This window comes from Lepidochelys olivacea, assembly GCF_965140295.1.
Source record: "Lepidochelys olivacea isolate rLepOli2 genome assembly, chromosome: 6".
NCBI classification, from domain to species: Eukaryota; Metazoa; Chordata; order Testudines; family Cheloniidae; genus Lepidochelys; species Lepidochelys olivacea.
In genome coordinates this window covers 66,270,501-66,285,161 of record NC_140416.1, presented here as the reverse complement: position 1 = coordinate 66,285,161, position 14,661 = coordinate 66,270,501, and the positions used below count along the sequence as shown (strand labels likewise).

The following is a 14,661-nucleotide window of genomic DNA, read 5'->3' as shown; positions in this document are numbered from 1 at the left end:
GATGTTCCCTCACCTGCAAAGCCCACATTGATGGCGCTCACTAACCACTCCTAAATTCACATGCCGCTGTGACAAGTCCCTTTATAACTTTTAGTTAAGTGGCTAGGACACCCACCCAGGATCTGAGAGACCCAAATTCATTCCCATCTCTGCCTGATGAGAAGGAGTTTGAGCTTGGTCTCCCCATCCCTGCACATTGCTCTACCCACTGGGGTAAGGGGTATTCTAGGCTAGGTTGGTTTCAATGTCTCCTGTTGAAGCTGTTCTACTCTGTATAAATCATTAAATATGTGCTGGGCCAGCAAAATAGTGAGAATGACTCTATAGCCCAGTGGTTAGGCACTGGGATCACAGAATCATAGAATATCAGGGTTGGAAGGGACCTCAGGAGGTCATCTAGTCCAACCCCCTGCTCAAAGCAGGACCAATCCCCAACTAAATCATCCCAGCCAGGGCTTTGTCAAGCCTGACCTTAAAAACTTCTAAGAAAGGAGATTCCACCACCTCCCTAGGTAACGCATTCCAGTGTTTCACCACCCTCCTAGTGAAAAAGTTTTTCCTAATATCCAACCTAAACCTCCCCCATTGCAACTTGAGACCATTACTTCTTGGTCTGTCATCTGCTACCACTGAGAACAGCTTAGATCCATCCTCTTTGGAACCCCCTTTCAGGTAGTTGAAAGCAGCTATCAAATCCCCCCTCATTCTTCTCTTCCGCAGACTAAACAATCCCAGTTCCCTCAGCCTCTCCTCATAAATCATGTGTTCCAGTCCCCTAATCATTTTTGTTGCCCTCCACGGGACTCTTTCCAATTTTTCCACATCCTTCTTGTAGTGTGGGGCCCAAAACTGGACACAGTACTCCAGATGAGGCCTCACCAATGTCGAATAGAGGGGGAACGATCACGTCCCTCGATCTGCTGGCAATGCCCCTATTTATACATCCCAAAAGGACATTGGTCTTCTTGGCAACAAGGACATACTGTTGACTCATATCCAGCTTCTCGTCCACTGTAACCTCTAGGTCCTTTTCTGCAGAACTGCTGCCAAGCCATTTGGTCCCTAGTCTGTAGCGGTGCATGGGATTCTTCCATCCTAAGTGCAGGACTCTGCACTTGTCCTTGTTGAACCTCATCAGATTTCTTTTGGCCCAATCCTCTAATTTGTCTAGGGCCCTCTGTATCCTATCCCTACCCTCCAGCATATCTACCTCTCCTCCCAGTTTAGTGTCATCAGCAAACTTGCTGAGGGTGCAATCCACACCATCCTCCATATTCTTAATGAAGATATTGAACAAAACCGGCCCCAGGACCGACCCTTGGGGCACTCCACTTGATACCGGCTGCCCACTAGACATGGAGCCATTGATCACTACCCGTTGAGCCCAACTATCTGGCCAGCTTTCTATCCACCTTATAGTCCATTCATCCAGCCCATACTTCTTTAACTTACTGGCAAGAATACCGTGGGAGACCGTGTCAAAAGCTTTGCTAAAGTCAAGGAACAACACATCCACCACTTTCCCCTCATCCACAGAGTCTGTTATCTCATCATAGAAGGCAATTAGATTAGCCAGACATGACTTGCCCTTGGTGAATCCATGCTGACTGTTCCTGATCACTTTCCTCTCCTCTAAGTGCTTCAGAATTGATTCCTTGAGGACCTGCTCCATGTTTTTTCCAGGGACTGAGGTGAGGCTGACTGGCCTATAGTTCCCAGGATCCTCCTTCTTCCCTTTTTTAAAGATGGGCACTACATTAGCCTTTTTCCAGTCATCCAGGACCTCCCCCAACCGCCATGAGTTTTCAAAGATAATGGCCAATGGCTCTGCAATCACATCCGCCAACTCCTTTAGCACTCTCGGATGCAGCGCATCCGGCCCCATGGACTTGTGCTCGTCCAGCTTTTCTAAATAGTTCTGAACCACTTCTTTCTCCACAGAGGGCTGGTCACCTCCTCCCCATGCTGTGCTGCCCAGTGTAGTAGCCTGGGAGCTGACCTTGTTCGTGAAGACAGAGGCAAAAAAAGCACTGAGTACATTAGCTTTTTCCACATCCTCTGTCACTAGGTTGCCTCCCTCGTTCAGTAAGGGCCCACACTTTCCTTGACTTTCTTCTTGGTGCTAACATACCTGAAGAAATCCTTCTTGTTACTCTTAACATCTCTTGCTAGCTGCAACTCCAGGTGTGATTTGGCCTTCCTGATTTCACTCCTGTATGCCCAAGCAATATTTTTATACTCTTCCCTGGTCATTTGTCCAATCTTCCACTTCTTGTAAGCTTCTTTTTTGTGTTTAAGATCAGCAAGGATTTCACTGTTAAGCCAAGCTGGTCGCCTGCCATATTTACTGTTCTTTCTACACATCGGGATGCTTTGTACCTGTAACCTCAATAAGGATTCTTTAAAATACAGCCAGCTCTCCTGGACTCCTTTCCCCCTCATGTTATTCTCCCAGGGGATCCTGCCCATCAGTTCCCTGAGGTTGTCAAAGTCTGCTTTTCTGAAGTCCAGGGTCCGTATTCTGCTGCTCTCCTTTCTTCCTTGTGTCAGGATCCTGAACTCGACCATCTCATGGTCACTGCCTCCCAGGTTCCCATCCACTTTTGCTTCCCCTACTAATTCTTCCCGGTTTGTGAGCAGCAGGTCAAGAAGAGCTCTGCCCCTAGTTGGTTCCTCCAGCACTTGCACCAGGAAATTGTCCCCTACACTTTCCAAAAACTTCCTGGATTGTCTGTGCACCACTGTATTGCTCTCCCAGCAGATATTAGGGTGATTGAAGTCTCCCATGAGAACCAGGGCCTGCGATCTAGTAACTTCAGTTAGTTGCCGGAAGAAAGCCTCGTCCACCTCATCCCTCTGGTCCGGTGGTCTATAGCAGACTCCCACCACGACATCACCCTTGTTGCTCTCACTATTAAACTTAATCCAGAGACTCTCAGGTTTTTCTGCAGTTTCATACCAGAGCTCTGAGCAGTCATACCGCTCTCTTACATACAATGCAACTCCCCCACCTTTTCTGCCCTACCTGTCCTTCCTGAACAGTTTATATCCATCCATGACAGTACTCCAGTCATGTGAGTTAACCCACCAAGTCTCTGTTATTCCAACAGAGATGTCAGAAACCCAGGTTCCAGTCCTTCCACTCTAGTGCTATGCCTTTCTCTCTGGCCTTGACAAATGCAGTCTTGTCCCACTCATATCCGTTCAGAATGCCACTCCAAAGTAATTTTCTTAGCCCGATGCTTTGACCGTGTCATTCCGCTTTTTGAATCCCTTCACTGGATCCACCTTCTCTGTCGTATCAAAAGTAAAAGTTGCTTTGTCTTCACTTTCAAGGCCCTTCATTGTCAATCCCCATCCCACCTCTCATCTACTCATGTTGTCAATGCTCACCTCCCATCAGCCCATGATGCCAGCTTCCATTGCCAACTTGTTAAATTTTCAAACAAGCACCTTTATGCTTTCTCCCAAGTAGCCCCTAACACTTGGGAGGTGCTCCCTGTAAACATCTTCAAGGCAACCTCATTATCAACTTTCAAATCACTCCTCAAAACTCTCCTTACATTGATGCCTACAAAAACTTAACAATGGTTGGGCAGCTGGTGTGCAGAGATCACTGCCGATTATGCTGATTAATATTTTCTTATTGCTTTCTTGTGCTTCCCTGGCTGTCTGTATCCATCTGTTGTCTCTTGTCTTATACTTAGATTGTGAGCTCTGTGTTTGTACAGCTCCTGGCACAATGGGATCCTGGACCATGACTAGGGCTCCTAGTCATGGAACATGGTGTTCCAAATGTCAGTATGGAAACACAGTAGCATTTGCTGATAATGCCTGTTATTTGTACTTTATCTGCATGTAAAAAACTCTTCTCAAAATAATTAAAATAGTTAACATTTACACCACACTGAACATATTTCAATCTTTGTACAGCATAAACAAATTAATCCTCAGCACCTCTAAGAAGTATGTATTTAAATATTATTCTAATTTTTCAGATAGAATCTGAAACAGAGATAGATGTAGCCCTTGGCTACAGAGTGAGTCAGCAGTTAAGCTGGGACTAGACCTCAGATGTGTCCTTGATTACAATCAATTATTCACACCACTAAGTCATTCAGCCTCATTTTTAATTCTTGTCTAACTGGTCTCATTAAAAATCCTTTTGAACCAGGTATTACTTGGGCAATCACCAAACTAATCTGCTTGCTGCTGTAGGTTCCTGCTTGTGGACAGCTCAGTCACAAGGGCAAGGTTCTTTTTCAGCACATATTTGTGTCACTTCCTCTGGCCATATCTTGTGATTATTAGAAACTGTCTTACAGTAGCATCTAGAGACCCTAATTGATATCAAGGCCCCCTTAGGCCTGGCACTGTACAAACACATGTAAGAGCTTACATTCTAAATAGACATGAAAAAGGAAGTATTATTATCCACAATTTACAGAGGAGGAACTGAGGCATCGAGACATCAGTTGACTTGCTAGGTCTTATATACTTTCCAAGGAACTGGTTTGTATGTAAACCCTCTCAGGAGAATCAGTTCTGTGGTATATAGAACTATCTGGGACAAAAGTTCCAAGAGAACTCTTGATTATTATGAGTGAATGATTGAAGTGGTTCCTGGCTCCTAGGCAGTTGATTCCAAGCAATCTTCTCCGAAATCATTCCTGTCTCACAAGTAAAGGAAGACAGAAGGCAGAAGATTCTGGAAGTAAATTGCTGACTAAGTGATGTATGGTGGAGGGGTTTGTTTTTGTGGAACATTGGTACACCTTCTACGGGAGGTTGTATAGTTTGGATGGTGTCCACCTTAGTAGAAGGGAAACCTATCTCCTCAAGGACAGACTGGCTAGAATATCAGGAGGGCGTTAAACTAATAATAATAATAGGGGAGGGTAAAAAAGGGAAGATATGAGCACTGATTTAGAACAAAATTAATCAAGGAACCTAAGGACAGAAGAGAAGAAATTCTTTAATTGCCTAAACAGCAATATTAGGAGCCGGCTAACAAACAAGAGGAATTGGAATTGCTGATTTATGAGCATAAATTCAGTCTAGTTGGTATTACTGAAACCTGGTGGGATGAGTCACACTACTGGAATGTTAAAATCAATGGTTATAACCTATTCAGGAAAGATCAAGTGGGCAAAAGGGGAGCGAGAATGCACTCTGTCAAAATGGCACTACCTGTTTCCAAATAACTGATAACTCAGAAAAAAGTATCTTGAGTGTTTATGGATCAATGTTCTAACACATAACAAGCAGAAGATAGGGTATTAGTTGGGGTCTGCTACAGACCTGTCACCAAATCACACTAGGGAACAGGATGACTGACTACTTATACATCTATTTATAATGTGTAGGGAAAAAAGCTGCATGATCATGGGGGACTTCAATCTGAGAGACACATGCTGGAGATCTCTCATGCTGCCAGTACTAAAACATCCTAGGAATTTCTAAATATTATATAGATGACATTTTCCTAACTCAAAAAGTGTTGCATCTGAGACAGGGGAATTTTATATTAGACCTCATCTTGACAGATAAATAGGAATTGATCACAGAAATAAAAATTAATGGAAGCTTAGGTACAAGTGATCATGACTTGATCACATTTATAATGTGGAAAAGGAATAAAGTCCAGACCAATTATATATATACTTGGGGTTTTCAAAGGGCCAATTTCCACAAATCTGAGAACAATTATGAGCCAGATCAGCTGTGAGGAGGAAGTTAATGAGGAAAATGTGAATGATAATTGGGAATTGTTTAATAACACTTTACTAGAAGCCCAAAAAGCCACAGTCCCACAGCTATAGCACAATGGGATCCTGGCTCCATGACAGCCGCTACTACAATACAAATAAATAATAATAATACTAATAATAATTAATAATGATAATAATTTGATTGTCTGATTATAGTTTGACAATATTCTGAACACTCATGATAGCCCAGACACTCTTCACTACTCCAAGTATCTGTGATAAACTGCACTTCTACTGTATTTGGATAACAATACAGTTATTTGTCCTCATGGAACTGGACCCTAGATAATATTCTCTGGAAATAATTTGGGTGCATGGGTCCATTTCACAACACACATATGGCCAAATTCATTGCTGCTTTACTCATTCTGCTGATTTAATTGAAGTCAGATTCATCTTTGGAATTAAGTTACCTCACGAATGAATTGCCCTTGTTGCTCATCTGTATTCTCAGTAATTCTAGAACTATGAGGAGCCCCAAAGGAACAGTAAAGGTACTCACAAAAGTCTTCCTGAGGAAGATTTCTCATTCGTATGATTCTTACGGTGAGCAAGTAGCAAAGCGATGCTTCCTTGGTAGAAAAATGATACATAAAATACATGTGTGAACATCATATGGAATGTTTTTATTTATTGTAATTTATAACAATGCATTAAAAGGAGCCCGACGGCTACTCATGGAGCCTATTTAAAATAACAAATTGGTCAAAAATAAGACCCACTCAACAAAAAAAAAAAAATCCCAGAAAACTCCACCCTTAACATAACTCAGTAATAGATGGAACTTTCCCTACCGAAACTCCATCCCCCATTTCACAAAAATCACTCCTATTGGACCCCAAACTCTTCAGCTGCCCAGGCAAGATGTAGAGCAGAGAAGAAAGGCATAGGAAAGAAATAACCAACAGATGAGGAACCTTAATTAGCGAACAATACAATTTTCATATATTAATAATCTAAGACAGTTTCTGGATTGAAATTGTCTCTCGTACCTAAAACATCCCAGCATGAGATCGCGATTAAACAAAATCAGGAATATTCTCTTTGGTTTTGTGTGATGGTTTAAAAAAATCCTGTGGTGTTTTAGAATCAAATTCAAGGCCCATTTAGAGGCTTCTACTTTTTATGCAGTTTTTTGATGAAAGGAGAAAAAATTAGAGAAACTTTGGTTTGTTTATTTCAAAAGGTAGAATTTTAATTTTGTAAGAACTAGTGGCCACCAATACAGACCACATGGTTAGTTTCTCTCCTGTATTAGGTGAGTGGCAACTAATCATAGCAAATCTCTTTGTAGTGTAGGCCTGCCACTTAGGCCTCCTTTACTCTCAGCATGGTAAGGAATTCTTCACCCTAGCACTTGTGGAAGTCCTAGTGTAGACTGGATGATGGTGCTTTTCCCTCTGTGTGGTCTGGGCTTTCTCTATGACTGTGTGGGGCCTTGAGTAAGTCCGAAAAATGTCGTTCTAAAAAGTCTTCCTGGCTTGTGTTTCCACAGCACCCAGATTCAGTCTGGAACCTCAACCTCTCCTGCTTTCTGCCAATAACCCATCAGAAAGGGAAAATCTCAAAGCCAAAGCCTTGCAGTCTACACAGCCCACAGCACCGAGTCTCAGAGCCAAGGTCAACAGATACAGGCTCATGGGCTTGCTCTATGGCACTGAAAACACCTGTGTAGATGTTGCCTCTCAGTCGGAGCTCAGGCTCTGAAGCTCATCCCTCTCCCTAGGCTTCAGAGCCTGAGCTCCAGCCGGAGCCTGAATGTCTACATAGCTGTTTTTAGCACCATAGCACGAGCCCAAGTCATAGAATCATAGAATATCAGGGTTGGAAGGGACCTCAGGAGTTCATCTAGTCCAACCCCCTGCTCAAAGCAGGACCAATCCCCAATTTTTGCCCCAGATCCCTAAATGGCTCCCTCAAGGATTGAACTCACAACCCTGGGTTTAGCAGGCCAATGCTCAAACCACAGAGCTATCCCTCCCCCCCTGAGCTATCCCTCCCCCCGAGGAAGCCTCTCCATCTCCCTCCTTGTACTTCTTCAAAGGAGGGAGAGATACGCAGTGATCTTCCCTATTCATCCTACTCCAAGATATAGGAATCACTTTGAAGGGGGCTGGTAGTCCTTTAACAAGCCAGTCTCCAAGACAAGAGAAAATGAGATTTACTCTTTATAGGGGAGGGCAATTCAGAGAGATCTTGCTCTTTCATTCCAAAATGCTGCATATGGTCCAGTCCTACCAGCAAAATGGCTGACATTAAAGTTACCCTAGCAAAGGCCATGAACAAAATAGCATCTCCTGAAACCAGGAACCCTAGCCATTTGCACTATTAATGGAAATAGCAGTTCCTTCATGCTCCTAGGACTTTTACCCCACTGGAGGTTAACATTCCCTTTAAATAAAGCCTTAAACAAACAAATAACCCCCCCCACAAAAAAACCCCACTAACCCCCACCCCCCAAATGGAAGGAGCCCTTTGTAATAATGATGAGCTGGCCTCAGCTTAGATAGAAACAACCATTTTCAACTGCTTCAGTGTGTTTCCTAGTGTTAGTGGCAAACATACAAGAAGGCAAAAATAGCTACTCAAGAGTTCTAAAGAAAGACAAAGAGAACCTCAGTTAATGCCCATTTCACAGCCCTAATGGGATTTCACATGACTCAATAAGGGTATGTCTACACTACAAAATTAGGTCGAATTTATAGAAGTCGGTTTTTTAGAAATCGGTTTTATATATTTGAGTGTGTCCCCCCCCCACAGAAAATGCTCTAAGTGCATTAAGTGCATTAACTTGGCGGAGTGCTTCCACAGTACCGAGGCTAGTGTCGACTTCCGGAGTGTTGCACTGTGGGTAGCTATCCCACAGTTCCCGCAGTCTCCGCTGCCCATTGGAATTCTGGGTTGAGATCCCAATGCCTGATGGGGCTAAAACATTGTTGCGGGTGGTTCTGGGTACATATCGTCAGGCCCCCGTTCCCTCCCTCCGTGAAAGCAAGGGCAGACAATCGTTTCGCGCCTTTTTTCCTGAGTTACCTGTGCAGACGCCATACCACGGCAAGCATGGAGCCCGCTCAGCTCACTGTCACCGTATGTCTCCTGGGTGCTGGCAGACGCGGTATTGCATTGCTACACAGCAGCAGCAACCCATTGCCTTGTGGCAGCAGACGGTGCAATAGGACTGGTAGCCGTCATCGTCATGTCCGAGGTGCTCCTGGTCATCTCTGTGAGGTCGATCAGGAGCGCCTGGGCAGACATGGGCGCAGTGACTAAATTTGGAGTGACTTGATCAGGCCATTCTCTTTAGTCCTGCAGTCAGTCCTATTGAACCACCTTATGGTGAGCAGGCAGGTGATACGGATTGCTAGCAGTCCTATTGCATCATCTTCTGCCAGGCAGGCAAGAGATGAGGATGGCTAGCAGTCCTATTGTACCATCTTCTGCCAAGCAGCCATGAGATGTAGATGGCATGCAGTCCTTCTGCACCGTCTGCTGCCAGCCAAAGATGTAAAAGATAGATGGAGTGGGTCAAAACAAGAAATAGACCAGATTTGTTTTGTACTCATTTGCAAACCACCCCCCTGCCCCGCTCCCCGTCTAGGGGACTCATTCCTCTAGGTCACACTGCAGTCACTCACAGAGAAGGTGCAGCGAGGTAAATCTAGCCATGTATCAATCAGAGGCCAGACTAACCTCCTTGTTCCAATAAGAACAATAACTTAGGTGCACCATTTCTTATTGGAACCCTCCGTGAAGTCCTGCCTGAAATACTCCTTGATGTAAAGCCACCCCCTTTGTTGATTTTAACTCCCTGTAAGCCAACCCTGTAAGCAGTGTCGTCAGTCGCCCCTCCCTGCGTCAGAGCAACGGCAAACAATCGTGCATCTGAGTTGAGAGTGCTGTCCAGAGCAGTCACAATGGAGCACTCTGGGATAGCTCCCGGAGGCCAATACCGTCGAATTGCGTCCACAGTACCCCAAATTTGACCCAGCAAGGCTGATTTAAGCGCTAATCCACGTGTCAGGGGTGGAGTAAGGAAATCGATTTTAAGAGCCCTTTAAGTCGAAATAAAGGGCTTCATCGTGTGGACGGGTGCAGGTTTACATCGATTTAACACTGCTAAATTTGACCTAAAGTCCTAGTGTAGATCAGGGCTAAAACTTTCTGATAATGTATTAGACAGAAAAGACAAGTGGGATTTCTTCTGTAAATGGTCACACTTCCTATATATCCAATGCCACAGACCTGGGCATGCTTTCCTAAAATGAATACAATCACTATCGTGCTACAACAGGCAGTAATTGACCACCTCAACCATACCCAGAAATCAGGCAAACATTTGTGCATATAGATAAGCCTTTCATTGTATTATGCTCTGCAGTTAGATGAGCTTTGCACCATTTTACTTGGCTTATGCCTTGGGCTAAATATTGTTATTAACACAGGAAGCTTCCCTATACCTCTGTCAGGTAAGCATTTTCATCATATTACAGATGGACAGCTGAGTCACACAGACATAAAATGACTTGCCCAAGGTCACACAGGAAGTCTGAGGCAGAGACAGGGAATAGAATCCAGATCTCCCATCTCACAAGCCTGTGCCTTAACCAATCGTCCTTCATAGTTTACTATGGAAAATTGAACATGTTTGACCTTGTTTCATACCAGTGTTAACACTGGGACTTCAGAATTTCAATTCAAGAATTCAGTGCTGCCAACTCCTGCAATTTTACCTCAAGCCTCACCATATTTGGTGTTTATCCTAAAGCCTCAGCTTCTGGAGTTATGTGACTATATAAGACTCGCTGCTTTCATTTAAAAAAAAAGTTTCTAGCTCTTATGGTGGCAGAAAAAAACTTGAAAATGTGAATTCAAACGGTTCAAAAGCCAGAGGCAAATACATTTGGGGGGTGGGGGGGAGGGTATTACTTTAAAAAAAAATCTCATGATTGCTAAATGCTTGGGGGTGGCAATTCTGAGCATTACTTAAGTTGCTACATTTAGATGAGGCTGTGAGAAGAAGAGCAGAGAGTTGAAGTGATGGGGAGGAGCCTTGTACTGAATACACACAGTTTTCCTACTGGTTTAACTGTATCTGTTCAGAAGCTTAAGCTATACTATTCTAAGCATCTTTGTATCCCTGAATCCGTATCCACACTAGGGGGTTGTACCACTTTAATTGTGTCTGTTGCAAAACAAAAGGACATTTCAAAACAGATACAGTTAAAGCAGTACAAAAACTGTTGTAAGACCAGGTTTTACATTCCTTGTTAGTTGCTCTTCCAGCTATATTACATCCCCTTTTTAAGAGCCAGCATGCAAGATACACACCCACTGAATGCCAGATCAGTGCAAATTATGTTATGTTCCCACTTACATCAACTTTCAGACCCAACAGGTAACTTGTCACCATTTGTCTGCTTTCAGTTAGACTTTTAAAATGAGAAGTTCCCTCCATTGAAGTTGCCAGAGTACCTCTACTGATAGTGATTTACATAGTTTTGGACAATTTTTGAAATTATATGAACAAATATTTTATACCCTATGGATTTCTGTGGAACTTAAACTTTTCTTGTACAGAAAAGAGGCCAATTTCCCCACATTTCCCATGAGTCATATTCCTGAGTCACATTCTATTATAGACACCATTAGTGAACTTGAGATAGCTTTTCATTTAAATCCATCCAGTTTTGCTTTGAGGCAACAGCTGTATATAATGCATAGCCAGCAGTAAGCAATCCAGCAATGGACAGAAATATTTGCATTGATATTCCTAATGTGTAATAAACACAAATTACATCTATAACTGATTTCCAAGCAATCCTGCAGGCATCACCACTTTCTTCCCTCAGAAGCCTTTTATTGTGATGACTTTCTTCCAGCAGAGCTTGAAGGAACATTTGTTTTGGAAGTTGGGGTTTATCGTTAAAAAATACAAAGGACTTCAAACAATAATGTTATGAATGTGAGATACTGGGCCACATTCTCCTTTCACTTTGGTATAAATGAGGAGTTACTCGATTAAAGTTAGTGCAGATATGCTGGTGTAAAAATGATACAAGTGAACCAAGAATCAGACCCACTGCTATGATAGTTACTCCTGGGGGAATTCTGTGCCACTGCGTATGTGCAGAATTCAAGTCCCCTGCAGATTTCTTTGCTTCACCACAGAAAAATGGCTTTCTGACAGGGAAGCAAAAGGAAGCCACAAGAGTGGTCATACGACCCTCCCCAGCAGTATGTTTTCCCTTCCCAGGGATGCTGGCAGAGAGGTAAATCACTTTGGGGCAGGGGATGGGACTGGGGAAGACCTAGCTGGTGGCTCCTACCCTGCGCCGGGCTCAGCTGCTAGTCCCGGCTGGGCTGGGAAAGACAGGACTTCCTCTTCCCCTGCACGGCATCCAGGGCTGGGTCAGACTCATCCCCACATTTCTCCCCAGGCTGCAGGAAGCTGTACTAACTACCCCCTCCCCCACTTCCTGCACCCATCACTCCTCAACTGCTCAGGGAGCTGCTCCCCATCTGATTAACCCCCATGCATCCAGACCCCTTCAAAACCAGATCCTCCCACTGAGCCTCACTCCCCATACCCAGAACTCCCCCTGCCAAGCCCCACTCCTCCTGCACCTGGACCACCCCGATGAGCCACCCACACCCAGATCTCCACTCCATTGAGCTCCACCCCACACTCTCCCAGCATCTGGACCCCTCCACTGAACCCCCCACACCCAGACCCCCATGCTGAGCTCTATCCCCCACCTCACCCAGACCCTTCCCCCGCTGAGCCCCAACCACTTTCACCTGGATCCCCCCTGCAGAGTCCCATTATCATTGCACCCAGAACCCCCCAACAAGCCCCTCTGCATCCAGATCCCCCCCACCACATGGATCCCCCACTGAGCCACCAACACCCAGGTTGTGCCACACAGAATCCTCTCAGCCCATATCTGGATCCCCCCACACTAAGCCCTTCCACACTTGGATCTTGCTGGGTTGAACCTGCTGCCCACACCTGGTGCACCTGACATGGAGGGGCAGGGCCCTGGGGTGTTTCTGGGGCCGGACCAGTCCTTCCACTGTGTCAGAGTTGGGTGCAATCTCACCACTGAGTCCATGTCCCGGTGGGGAGCTGCAGAGTGATCTCCCACCTCTGTGCAGCCAGTGGCCTGTGCTCCCCAATGCGATGTTGGAGCCTCCACATTTATTTGACAAATAAAATTTACAAAATATTGCAGAATTTTAAATATTTTGGTGCAGAATTTTAATTTTTTTGTCACAGAATGCCCTCAGGAGTAATGAAGCTATGAAATTAATATATGTTGCCTGTTACAAACCATACAGAGAGAAATATAGCACAAAAGAATGATTGGATTCAGATAGTGTTAATTTATAATGAAAGAGATGCTGGAGCTCAAGCAATTAGGTGCCAGGGCTCAAACAATTTTTTTACATTCATAACTGGTTCAGCAAGCCCAGATGTGTCAGGGTGATGAATTGCCAAGACTAGAGGTGCCAGGACTCAGCCCTGGTAAGCCCTGGCACAAATTAAGCTCTGGATTCAGATGATTAACATAAGGAAATTTCAACCTGGAACCTAATATCACTAAATATTCAACACTTTGATAATTAGTAAATTCATCCCAAAACTCCTGCCCCCACTCGCCCTCAAAAAGATCCATAAACTTATTTATTCTCCCCAAAATGTTGTCTATTTTATGGTACCTTATAGTCAGCATCCCACTGTACTGCTTGCTGCTTCATCCATTTAGTTCCTACATTTCCCAGTGGGTCTGTTTTGCTGTTTAAGTCCTGAGAGGGGGAAAAGAAGCAAGAATGGGCAAGTGGTAATATTTGAAAACATTTTTCCAATTTCACAATATAAATTCATAATTGTAGCATCATATTTTGACTTCAAAGTGTGGAGCTGCTGCTTATTCACTCCCAGTATGGCACAGGTTAGTCTGTACTTCCTTTTTGTTTTTATTGACAAGGCTGTGAGTAAAAGTGGGAAAAAAAGTGAAAAAAAAATACGGAAGTGTCAACCATTTCTATAAAATATGGTAAGAGTGCTAACTCCTCACAATTGCAGATGTCAGAGGAACAGCAACCCTGCCTGATAAGGCAGGACTGAAACTCCATGCACTCGGTTGTGCAGTTCTGAATCAGGGTCTCAGCAAATCTTATTTGGTTTTATTTATTTTTTCTTACCTCATGGAAGCCAGCAGGTGATTCCATTGTGGTCTCTGCTACATTCAAGTCAGGCACTATCAATGGTACTTGAGTACTAGGTTCCACAGCTGGCAGTGACTCCTGAAACATATGTGCAGACTTGAAAACAGCCGGGGTTGCTGAGTAGGTGCTGTATACATATTGACACAGAGCCCTACCCATCTGTGATTCTCTTAACAGAAAGAATCCCCGCCCACTTTCCTCACAATAAGAGCAAGTCTGTTGCAAGAGCGGGATATTCTTTTGCAACTGAAGTGATGGAGGAACAGGATATGCAGAGGCCAAAGGGGCACATACTTTGTGTTTTTAGGCACTGCCCATACAGGGAGCAGTGGGAAGCAGTGTGCCACTCCTTTGAGATTCAAATCCCACTTTTGCTCTCCTGTTGCAATGAGGACAGAGAGTGGGAGCAAGTTGCTACAGCCATTAAGAGAAGGCCTGATACTTGTCCCCTGCCCAATGTCCAGCCAGCTTGGCTCCACCCCCTCCCAGATCACCTGCTGGGGGTCAAGGAGCACAGTGGAATAACTGTCACCAAAGCTGAGGGAGACACAGACCTCCTTCATAGTACCACAGACATCCCCTTGCCTCCTGCCATTATAATTTACCTCCTACAATTCCACCATCAATAAGCCTGAACACACTTCTCTCTCCTCAAACATTC

General features: G+C 44.3%; 1 protein-coding gene across 1 annotated transcript in view; it reads right to left on the bottom strand.

Annotated features, from left to right (window-relative positions):
- The window catches only part of LOC311521676 (cytosolic phospholipase A2 epsilon-like), a gene marked incomplete at its 5' end in the record, with an annotated part of 62,413 nt that extends 48,326 nt beyond the window's left edge, over positions 1-14,087 (bottom strand). The window contains 3 exons of the mRNA XM_084630135.1: positions 6,274-6,343; positions 13,491-13,577; positions 13,977-14,087. Of these exons, the coding sequence (XP_084486261.1) occupies positions 6,274-6,343; positions 13,491-13,577; positions 13,977-14,087 (268 nt within the window). The remainder of the gene's footprint in view (positions 1-6,273; positions 6,344-13,490; positions 13,578-13,976) is intronic.
- Between the last annotated feature and the right edge of the window lie 574 nt (positions 14,088-14,661).